Consider the following 10314-nt stretch of genomic DNA (forward strand, 5'->3'; position numbering starts at 1 on the left):
CCTCGGCACCACATCCTGTTCCCACAGGCTCTCCCTGTACGGCCAAACCCAGCTGAAGTAGCCCCAAAACCAAACCCACCGGGATGGCACCCAGAGCACAGCTGGCCGGGAGCCCGGGGAGTGCCAGGCCGGCTCCAGGGAATCCCGTCCAACCCCACCCCGGGAGCGGCCCCGGCGTGGGCAGGGCTGGGGCCGGGGCTCCCTCTCACGGCCACGAGGCGAGATCCGGGAGACGCATCCCAGTTTCTGTTTCCAGAAAAACACGAGGTGAAGAGGGCGGGCTGTGCCAGGCTGGGAGGAAACCCCGTCCTCCCGCCGCCCCGTCCATCCCGCCCGCGGGAACGCGGCGGCAGCGGAGCCGGTTCGGGGGGGAAGGAGCGACCGGGGGAGCCGCGGGGCGACCCAAACCCTGAGGTTTTCCCCCGTTTTGTTCCCGTGACCCAACTCCCGGAGCTCCGGCCCAGACGTTCAAGGCCCTTCCCACCCGGGGTCCCGCTCCAGAGAAATTCCCTCCTCACAAGCCCCAAGCAGACACCGGAGCGGGATCCTCGGGGAAATATCCCCTCGGCATCCCACAGTCGGCATTTTTTGTGCCTCTCCCCGTCTGGGATCAAGCCCCGTCCTGCGGCCGGGATTCACCCGGGCTGCAGCTGCCCCTCGGGATCAACCGGGATCCCAGGAAAAGGAGGGGCCAGGGCAAGGGCAGCCGGAGCGGTGCGACGAGCCGCGGAGCAGCGATCCGGCTGGGAACCCACCGGGACACCCACTTGTGTCCCCTGGGAATACACCGGGATGCGACCCCCGACCCCCAGGAATCCACCGGGATCTGCCCCCCCCCCCCCCCGCCCCGGATCCAGCGGGACTCCCCCCGGGAGCCCCCGACACGGCCCCTCGCGGCAGCGACGGACGGGCTCGTTCCCCCCCCGGGGAGGGGGATCCCGGTACCTCCTCCGGTTCCTCCTGCCGGGGCGGGGCGGGGGCACCGGGGGGGTCCGGGGGGCACCGGGGGGCCCCGGGGTGCGGCGGGGGCCGCCCGGCGCCATGGACAGGCCACGCCCCCCGAAAGCCCCGCCCCGTCGGCACGCCCACCACCGCGGCCCCGCCCCCGGACGGGCGCGTTGCCCGGCAACGAGGGGCGGGGCCGAGCGGGGGGCGTGGGCGGCCCCGGGGGTGAGTGACGGCGAGCGCGGCCAATCACAGCCCGCAGAAAAGGTCCCCGCCCACAGCGGGGATCCCCGCGCGTCACGTGGAGCGGGGTATGCAAATGTATGCAAATCGTATGTTAATGAGGGTCTGCCCGTGCTGCGGGGGGGGGGAACAACCGGGGAGAAGAGGAGGCGGGGCCCGGGGGGGGGGGGGGGGGGGGGTCCCGGGGGGACACGGGAGGGGTTCCCGCTGCCCCCCGGGCGTGGCGGTGCCGGGGCGGTGCCGGGGCGGTCCCAGCGGGTCTCGCCCCACGCCCACGCGCGGCCCCGCGTGCGGAAGCTCCGGGCGGCGGCCCCGGGACCGGCCCCGAGCGCAGGTGAGACCCGGGGGGCGTCCGCAGGGGGGGGTCCCCGTGGGTGGGGCGGTATTGGGGGGTCCGGGAGCAGCCCCCGGGGACACGCGGGGACAGCAGCCCCGGGACACCCCCGGGACCCGTCGCGCCCGGTGCTGCCCCGTGGGGGGGACACGCGGGGGGCACCGGGAGCGGGTGGGGGGTCACGGGGGGATCTCCCCTCGCGCAGCTGCCGGAGGGACCCCACAGGGACCACGGTCTGGACTTCGCGTGTCCTCCATGTCCCCCGTGTAACCCCCGTGTCCCCCCCGGTCTCTGTGTCCCCCTGTCCCCCCCCCTCATCCCACAGATGCCAGCCTCGTGTCCTCCCTATCCCCCAGTGCCCCGTGTCACCCCCGTGTCCCTCCTCCCGTCTCCATATCCCCTGTCCCCCGTGTCCCCTCTCCCGCGTGAGTCCCGCACGTCCCTCCCTGTCCTCCTGTCCCCTGTCCCCGTGTCCTCACTGTGTCCCCCCATGTCGCTAAATGTGTTCCCCATCTCTTGTGTCCCCCATTTCCCCGTGTCCCCTGTCCCCAGTGTCCTCCCCCTGTCCCCCATGTCCCCTGTCCCCAGTGTCCCCTGTCCCCCGTCCCTCGTGTCCCCTCCCCTTCTCAGCTTCACTTTTCTTTCCCCGAAGCCGCCACAGCTTCTGCTTTCGGGGCGCGGGTGACGCCCCCCAACCCCCCTCGGGGGGGGGCCACAACCTCGGGGGGGCCTCACCTTCCCCCTCCCGGCCCTGAAAGAGGAACTGGGGAGGTCCCGGTTCCCCTTTTGGGGCCGGGAGTGGCGCCGGGGCCGTGTCACGAGGTGCCCGCGGTGTCCCCAGGCCATGGACCCCCCCCGGCGCGTTCGCCTCAAGCCCTGGCTGGTGGCCCAGGTGAGCAGCCGCCGCTTCCCGGGGCTGCGATGGCTCGACCCCGAGCAGCGGCGCTTCGTCATCCCCTGGGGACACGCCACCAGGAACCCCCCGGGGCCGCAGGACCACGACACCATCTTCAAGGTGACACCGGGGGACACGGGGTGACAATGGGGACACGGGGTGGGTGACAGTGGGGACATGGGAGGGGGACAATGGGGACGAGGAATGGTTGACAATGGGGGTATGGGATGGGTGACAATGGGGATGGGGATGGTGACAATGGGGACGGGGGATGGATGAGAATGGGGACATAGAATGGGTGACAGTGGGGTTATGGGATGGAAGTGACAGGGCTATGGGGTGACAATGGGGACATGGGATGGGGGTGATGAGGGGGGCACAGGATGGAGGTGACAAGGATGGTGGGACACAGGATGGGGGTGTGACAGTGGGATGGGGGCGATGATGGGGGCACAGGGTGGGGGTGACAAGGATGGTGGGACACGGGATGGGGGTGTGACGGTGGGATAGGGCGGCGAGGGGGACCTGGGCTGATGGGCTGGCAGGGGCACCCCGGGTGGGAGTGCCCCGTGCCGGGTGCTGACCCCGCCACCCCCCAGGCGTGGGCGCAGGAGACGGGCCGGTTCCGTGCCGGGGACCCCCCGGACCCTCCCCGCTGGAAGGCCACCCTGCGCTGCGCCCTCAACAAGAGCCGCGAGTTCCGGCTGCTCCTGGACGGGCCCCGCGCGTCCCCGGCCCAACCCTTCCGCGTGTACGAGCTCTGCGAGGGGCCCCCCGGGGGAGCAGGTACTGCTGGGGGGCTCCGGGGGAGCCTGGGGGCATCCACAAGGACCTGGCACCCCACAAACCCCCTCTGAGACCCCGGGAGGTTCCCAGCACCCAACAGGGACCTGACATCCCACACAGACCCAGCACCTCGCCAGCCCCCCCCACCCCATAAGGACACAGAAGTGCCTCCAGAGACCTGCCCCCCCACCAGGGGCCCATCACCCTGTGGAGTGTCAGCACCCCACGAGTCCCCAGCACCCCTCAATACCCCCCCCAGCACCCCCCAAATGCCCCTGCACCCCCCAACTACCCCTGCACCCCCCAACTGCCCCTCTCTCCCTGCAGATGGGGGGGACGAGGATGACTATGGCTGCAGTGGGGAGGAAGACGTCAGCCAGGTACCTGGGGGGGGGTCAGGCTTGGAGGGACCCCCCAGCTGGGGGCTCCTGGGGGGGCCGGGGAGTCCCTGTAACACCCGCTGTCCCCCACAGCTGCAGAAGATGACAGCCCTGAGCATCGATGGTGAGTGGGGGGTGTTGGGTGGCTGGGGGGTGTCAGGGGTGTCGGGGTGCACCCTCTGACCCCCCCTCTCTGCCCCAGACACCCAGCACGGGGGGGACCTGCTGCCCCCCTACCCCTGGCCCAAGGAGGAGCCCCCCCCCTTCGCCAGCTGCTGCCCCTCGGGGGGGCCCTTTGTGCCACCCCCCCCAGCCCTGCTCCAGGGGGACCCGGGGGGCACCCACGGGGCCCCTGAGCTGCCCCCACCCGCTCTCGCCGAGACGGGGCCCCCCCTGGGCCCCCCGCCCGCCTGCCCGGGGGCACCGACACAGCACCTGATGCCAGACCTGCTCGTCAGCCCCCACATGCTGCCACGTGAGCAGGGGCCGGGGCTCCCGGGCGCTGGGTGGGGTGGACACGGGTGTGGGGTGGCCGTGGGTGAGGGGTGGCCGTGGGGTGGCCGTGGGTGTGGGGTGACCATGGGTGAGGGGTGGCCATGGGGTGTGCGTGGGTGTGGGGTGACTGTGGGGTGGCCGTGGGGTGGCCGTGGGTGTGGGGTGGCCACGGGTGTGGGGTGGCCACGGGTGTGGGGTGGCCGTGGCCGTGGGGTGGCCGTGGGTGTGAGGTGGCAGGACAGGGTGTGCATGGGGGGTGTGTGGATGGGGGTGGCTGTGGGATGGAGGGACAGAGGTGGCCATGGGGTGGTGGGGGGGGTGCCTGGCTGGGGGTGTCCCTTGGGTGCTCCCCGGCCCCCCCTGACCCCGCTGCCCCTGCAGTGACTGACCTGGAGCTGAAGTTCCAGTACCGGGGCCGCCAGGTCTGTGCCCTCACGGTGAGCAACCCGCACGGCTGCCGGCTGTTCCACAGCAGCCTGGAGCCCACGCGGGAGCAGGAGGAGCTCTTCGGGCCGCTGACGCTGGAGCAGGTGCCCTTCCCTGCTCCCGATGCCATTCCCAACGAGAAGCAGCGCTTCTACACCCACCAGCTGCTGGACGTGCTGGACCGGGGGCTCATCCTGGAGCTCCAGGGCCAGGACCTCTTCGCCCTCCGGCTCTGCCAGTGCAAGGTCTTCTGGACGGGGCCCTGTGCCAGCCCCCAGCCCGGCCCCAACCCCATCCAGAGGGAGACGAGGACCAAGCTCTTCAGCCTCGAGGGCTTCCTAAACGGTCAGAGGGGAAGGGGGAGCGGTCCCATGTCCTTTGAGGGCAAAGGATGGGATGGAGGGGTCAGCTGGGGTGGTGGTGGGACAGGCAGGCGTGAGGCCCCCTCACCTCGGGCTCGGGCCCCTCAGGGCTCATCCAGTTCCAGAAGGGGCAGACCCCCATCCCGCCCCCCTTCGAGATCTTCCTGTGCTTTGGGGAGGAGTGGCCGGACCAGAAGCCCAAGGAGAAGAAGCTGATCACGGTGCAGGTGAGGGGCTGGGCCCCCCAGCTGTCCCCGGGGGGGACACGGGGGTGCCCCCGCCCTGGTGACACCGGGGGCTCCCGCAGGTGGTGCCGGTGGCGGCGCGGCTGCTGCTGGAGATGTTCTCCGGGGAGTTGTCCTGGTCGGCCGACAGCATCCCGCTGCAGATCTCCCACCCCGACCTCAAGGACAGGATGGTGGAGCAGTTCAAGGAGCTGCGCCAGCTCTGGCAGAGCCACCAGCGGCTGCCACCGGCTCAGCCCCCGCCCGGGCCCTCCGCCGCGCCCTGGGCGCTGCCACCCGGCCCCCTGCCCCACTGAGGGGACATCCAGCCCCCTGCCCCACTGAGGGGACACGGGGGGGACACCACGGCACTGCCAGCCAGGCTGACCCTTACCCTGCAGCCAGCCAGGCTGGGGGAGCCAGGCCACCCCTCCCTGTCCCCTCAGGGTGGTGCAATCAGGGCCACCCATCCCTGTCCTTATCCCTGTCCCCCCAGAGCTGCTGGTGACCAGCACCCAAGGGTGCTCTGGGGGGCCAGGGCTGTGACCACCCACCCTGGCTGGACCCTTGTACCTGGCCCCCCCTAGGATGTAATATGGGGGAGGGGGCTGCCCCCTCCCTCCCCCCCTTCCAGGGTTTTGGGGGAAAACAGCAAGAAAAGAGGGGCGGGCTGGGGCCACGTTGGATTGGAGCCCCCCAGAGCTGGGGTGACAAAGCAGCCCCAGCCCTGAGAGAAGCAGCAGAGGGGCCTCGGCAGGGTGTTAATTTATCTTTTCAGTTTTTTGTTGTTTTTTATTGTTCTCGAGATGGCTACACACCCCCGGAGGGAACCGCATGCGCCCGCCCGCCCTCGAGCCGCTGCCTCCAACCCCAAAATCAAACCAAAGAAAACCCAAAAAAAGGGAAAAAAAAAAAAAAAGAAAAAGAAAAAAACCCAAACAAGAAAACAAACTAAATAAAGCAGAACAAAATAAAATATAAATCTCTATTTGCAGAGTCCGTCCTGCCCGCGTCGTCTCCAGGAGTCGGCATCAGGCAGGGCCCGGTGGGCTCAGGGGGCAGCGCCCCAGGGCCCCCCCGACTGACCCCCATCTTCCTAAAAGAATTTGTATTGTTTGTTTTTTGTTTGTCGGTTTTTTTGTCTTTTCTTTTTTTTCCTTTTTCTCTTCTTTTTTTTTTTGTCTCCATTTCACAGAAAGTTTTTCTAGCTTCTCGTTTTGCTGCTGGGCGAATCCGCGTGGATCCGTCTGACTCCGGTTGCTGGAGGATCTGGAGTTTGGGTGTTGGGGGTTTTCCCCCTTTGGGCTGTTTCTCGCGGCGGTGCCGAGATCCGGGACGCGGATGCGCCGGGCAGGCGGGACCCCCGGGCCGTCCTCCCGCGGCCCCGGACGCGCTGGAGCGGGAGAGAGCCCTCGGCTGATTGTGGGACACATTCTTGGGTTGCTCTTTCCTGTCTTCTCCTTAAAGACATTCCTGGCAGGGGGAAGGGAGGGTCAGCCCTTCGCCCCCACTGGGCCGGGGGTGACAGAGCCTGAAGGCAGCAGGGCCCTTACCTGGGAGCCAGGAGCCCTTACCTGGGGACAGGACCCCTTACCTGGGGGCAGGAGCCCTTACCTGGGAGACAGGAGCCCTTACCTGGGAGACAGGACCCCTTACCTGGGAGACAGGAGCCCTCACCTGGGAAGCAGGAGCCCTTACCTGGGAGACAGGAGCCCTTACCTGGGAGACAGGAGCCCTTACCTGGGAAGCAGGAGCCCTTACCTGGGAGACAGGAGCCCTTACCTGGGAGCCAGGAGCCCTTACCTGGGAGACAGGAGCCGTGCGCAGCCGGAGCTATCGGAACAGGCGGGTGAAGTCCCTCAGAGCCCAGCACACTTGTTTACATTCCTCAGCACTGCCAGACAAGGGCTCACATCAGCGGGTGGCACCAGGGGGTGACACCCAGGGGGTGTTTGTGATGTGGGGAAGGTGTCCTGCCGGGGATGGGAGCTGGGAGCTCGGCTCCGAGATTTTGGGAGAGACCAAGGGACAGTTGCTGGGACAGGACAGGCTCAGCAGCCCCCGGAGGGGACCCCTGTGCCACCACGGCGGTGGTTGGAAGGAAGGAACCAGCTCCATGGGCACTCGGCCTCTGGGATTTGTCCAGGACCGAGACAGAGCCAGGCAGAGGGAGTTGATGTTCCCACACTGGCCAGAGGCTCCAGGTGGATCCGGCTCTGGCCCTGGGAATGGACAGGCCTGGGCAGGGCCCGGCAGTCGGAGCCGGTGACTCACAGGGACGAGGAGGTGGCTCGGGAAGGGCGCAGGGATCGGGCAGGCGGAAAAACCCGTTTGGCCACAGCAGAGGGGACACGGGCCCTCCTCAGCTCTGGCCACAGCAGAGGGGACACGGGCCCTCCACGGCTCCTGCCGGGCCACAGGAGCAGGGATGGCACAGCCCGGCGGGGGGGACTCCCTGGGCAGGGCTGGGGGGCTCTGGGGCTGCTGGAAGCCATTCCCTGGGAAGCAGCAGGCTCCAGGCTGTCCCAGCTGGAGACCCGGCCCCGCTCACCTGGTGACTTGCTTGTGGAAGTCGGTGAGCTGTTTGTGTGTCACTTGGATGGCTCCGCCCGTGGTTTCCTTTGGCAACCCCTTCAGTGAGTTCTCCAGCCAGCGGCAGAATGTCTGGGACAGGGACGGGGACATGGAGGAACTCGGGATGAGGAACCAAACGTGGCTCCCGGGTCCTGCCTCGAGAGAGCTCTGGGATCCCGTGTGGCCACAGGGGCAGCTCAGGGCTGCAGCCCGACCCTTTGGGGGTTCATCCCACCCCTGGGGAGTCCAGCCCGACCCTTTGGGGGTTCATCCCACCCCTCTGGAATCCAGCCCGACCCTTTGGAGGTTCATCCCACCCCTCTGGAATCCAGCCCGACCCTTTGGGGGCTCATCCCACCCCTCTGGAGTCCAGCCCGACCCTTTTGGATCCCAGCCTGTCCCTCTGGGGGCTCAGCCCAGCCCTTTGGGGGTCCATCCCATCCCCTGGGGGTCCATCCCATCCCCCGGGGGTCCATCCCACCCCTCTGGGGTCCATCCCCCTCACCGGGCGGTCGATCTGCATGATCTCCCAGAGCACCTCGGCGACGTCGGGCAGGGTGTAGGGCGGGAGGCAGAAGCAGCACGTGTGCAGGAGCTGGTTCACGAGCTGCTGCCCCAGCTGGGTCATCACCTGGTTGATGAGCTCCTTCCGCACCTCGAAGTCTTCCTCGTGCTGCGGGAGGAAGGAGGAGGGGCTGAGCAGGGCCTGGGGACGGGGACACACTCCTTGCCCTGGAGGGGACTCCCAGAGCTTCTCCACCAGCAGAGTGGCTGGGAGGACAAGGACGATGGGGCTGACGGGCCTTGGAGTAACCAGGTCTGGTGGGAGGTGTCCATGCCCATGGCAGGGGGGTGGAATGAGAGGGGCTTCAAGGTCCCTTCCCACCCAAACCACTCTGCGATTCCATGAGGACGACCCCATGGAGCAACGTCCCCATGGAGGAGGTGCCCCCTGAGCAACGTCCCCATGGAGGAGGTGCCCCCTGAGAAACGTCCCCATGGAGGAGGTGCCCCCTGAGCAATGTCCCCATGGAGGAGGTGCCCCCCGAGGAGGGTCCCCGCGGGTCACCCACGTCGTTGGCCACGCCGGTGTGGATGAGATCCCGCAGGAATTTCATGACGCTGCAGTTGGCGTCCCGGTGGTCCAGGGTGGTGGCAGCGATGGCCCACTGCAGGATGGGGATCATCACCTGGCTGCGCAGGAGGGTGACGGGGCTGCGCTGGATAAACCTGCCCGTGGGGACAGACACACGTCAGGGGCAGCTCCTGCCCCTCCCCAGCCCCTCGGGGACCCTCCCCGGGGTCGGGGGGCTGCCTGGGGCAGGGGGAGGGAGGGTACCTGGCTGCCAGGCGGAACAGGTCATCCACGGTGTCCGGGTGGTTCTGGAGCCCGTTGGGCTGCTCGAGGAGCTGGAAGGTGGGGATGCAGAGAGCCTGGGGAGGGACAGGGATCCATCAGTGATCCTGGGATCACTCCTCCAACTCCCCTTCCTTGCATGGGCTGGGGCTGCCCCTGGATCCCTGGGAGTGTCCAAGGCCAGGTTGGGCAGGGCTTGGAGCAACCTGGGCTAGTGGAAGGTGTCCCTGCCCATGGCAGAGGGTGGCACTGGATGGGCTTTAAGGTCCCCTCCCAGCCAAACCAGTATGAGGTTCTACAGATTGGACATCAGGGAAAATTCCTTCCTGGAAAGGGCTGTCCAGCCCTGGCACAGCTGCCCAGGGCAGGGGGGGAGTCCCATCCCTGGAGGGATTTAAAAGCTGCGTGGATGTGGCACTCGGGGACACGGGTCAGGGGTGGCCTTGGCAGTGCTGGGGGAGGGTTGGACTGGGTGGGCTCCAAGGCCTTTTCCAGCCTCTGTGATTCCATGACTCGGCCGGGGGGGCCCCACCTGCAGCATGTCGAGCAGGCCCTGCCTGCAGCCCTCCTCCATGCCGTACTCATCCACCAGGATGCTGCCCAGGTAGAGGAAACAGGAGTGCTGGTGTTCCCGGTACACGCTCACCATCTGGGGAGACAGGAGCCCTGGCACAGTCACCCCCTGATCCACCCCTTGATCCCACATCCCCCCGAGCCCAGCCTGAGCCTGTGTCCCAGCCTGTCCCAGCCTGTCCCAGAGCGGGCAGGGACATCCCAAAGGCCATCCCAAAGGCCATCCCAAAGGACTGGCTCGGATCTAGCCTCACACCTGGGGGCATCTCCGTGCTGTGGCTCCCAGAGCCAGCACGGGAGCAGGAGCCTGGAGCGGAGCAGGGAACACCCAGCACCGGCATTCCCGGATTCCGCCATCAGGCTCAGTTACCTCTCCAAGGAGCAGGTTTCACACACCCCTCCCAAATCACAGACACACCCACGGGGCTCCCACAACCATCCCCTGGCTCTTCCCTGCGCTCCAAAGCCTCCCTGCTCCTCGAGGGTTCATGCTGGAATTCCTGAGACTGCTGGGATTTACTGCAGCGCCTCCCAGAGCCATCAGCCACCCCTGTGACATGTCTGCAGGCCACATGACCTGCGTGACACCCCGGGGCCCCCAGCCCCCCCCCCGTCCGCCGGGGCCCCCCCGGCCCCCCCCCCCCCCGCCCCCCCCGTGTCAGCAGTGTCCCCATGCCCCCCGTGTCAGCAGTGTCCCCAGTCCCCCATGTCAGCAGTGTC

General features: G+C 68.0%; 2 protein-coding genes across 3 annotated transcripts in view; one reads left to right on the top strand and one right to left on the bottom strand.

The window, feature by feature from the left end:
* Positions 1-1431: 1431 nt before the first annotated feature.
* Positions 1432-5674, top strand: IRF5 (interferon regulatory factor 5). 2 transcript variants are annotated; one of them, XM_027701557.1, is made up of 9 exons: positions 1432-1522; positions 2364-2537; positions 3017-3203; positions 3531-3583; positions 3677-3707; positions 3786-4058; positions 4460-4849; positions 4975-5093; positions 5174-5674. In XM_027701557.1, the coding sequence occupies exons 2-9, from the start codon at positions 2367-2369 to the stop codon at positions 5405-5407; spliced, it is 1458 nt and encodes a 485-aa protein (XP_027557358.1). In that variant the 5' UTR covers positions 1432-1522; positions 2364-2366; the 3' UTR covers positions 5408-5674. The 2 variants fall into 2 exon arrangements, with proteins under 2 accessions (XP_027557358.1, XP_027557359.1); XM_027701558.1 differs by lacking the exon at positions 3786-4058.
* Positions 5675-5851: 177 nt separating this feature from the next.
* Positions 5852-10314, bottom strand: part of TNPO3 (transportin 3) — a 23773-nt gene continuing 19310 nt past the window's right edge. The window contains exons 17-23 of the mRNA XM_027701556.1: positions 9554-9670; positions 9004-9098; positions 8738-8894; positions 8170-8337; positions 7642-7754; positions 6894-6984; positions 5852-6563 (exon numbers count right to left, since the gene is read on the bottom strand). Of these exons, the coding sequence (XP_027557357.1) occupies positions 6924-6984; positions 7642-7754; positions 8170-8337; positions 8738-8894; positions 9004-9098; positions 9554-9670 (711 nt within the window). The 3' untranslated portion in view covers positions 5852-6563; positions 6894-6923. The remainder of the gene's footprint in view (positions 6564-6893; positions 6985-7641; positions 7755-8169; positions 8338-8737; positions 8895-9003; positions 9099-9553; positions 9671-10314) is intronic.

Source organism: Neopelma chrysocephalum, unplaced genomic scaffold (genome assembly GCF_003984885.1).
Source record: "Neopelma chrysocephalum unplaced genomic scaffold, ASM398488v2 Primary Assembly neopelma1_162, whole genome shotgun sequence".
Classification (NCBI taxonomy): Eukaryota; Metazoa; Chordata; class Aves; order Passeriformes; family Pipridae; genus Neopelma; species Neopelma chrysocephalum.

What these genes read in the sequence shown, in the direction of transcription:
- IRF5 (XM_027701557.1), top strand. Translation starts at nt 2,367, where the DNA reads ATGGACCCCCCCCGGCGCGTTCGCCTCAAGCCCTGGCTGGTGGCCCAG. An exon ending in GACAGCCCTGAGCATCGATG is followed by an intron (nt 3,708 to 3,785) that starts GTGAGTGGGGGG and finishes TCTCTGCCCCAG; the next exon opens with ACACCCAGCACGGGGGGGAC. An exon ending in CAGCCCCCACATGCTGCCAC is followed by an intron (nt 4,059 to 4,459) that starts GTGAGCAGGGGC and finishes CTGCCCCTGCAG; the next exon opens with TGACTGACCTGGAGCTGAAG.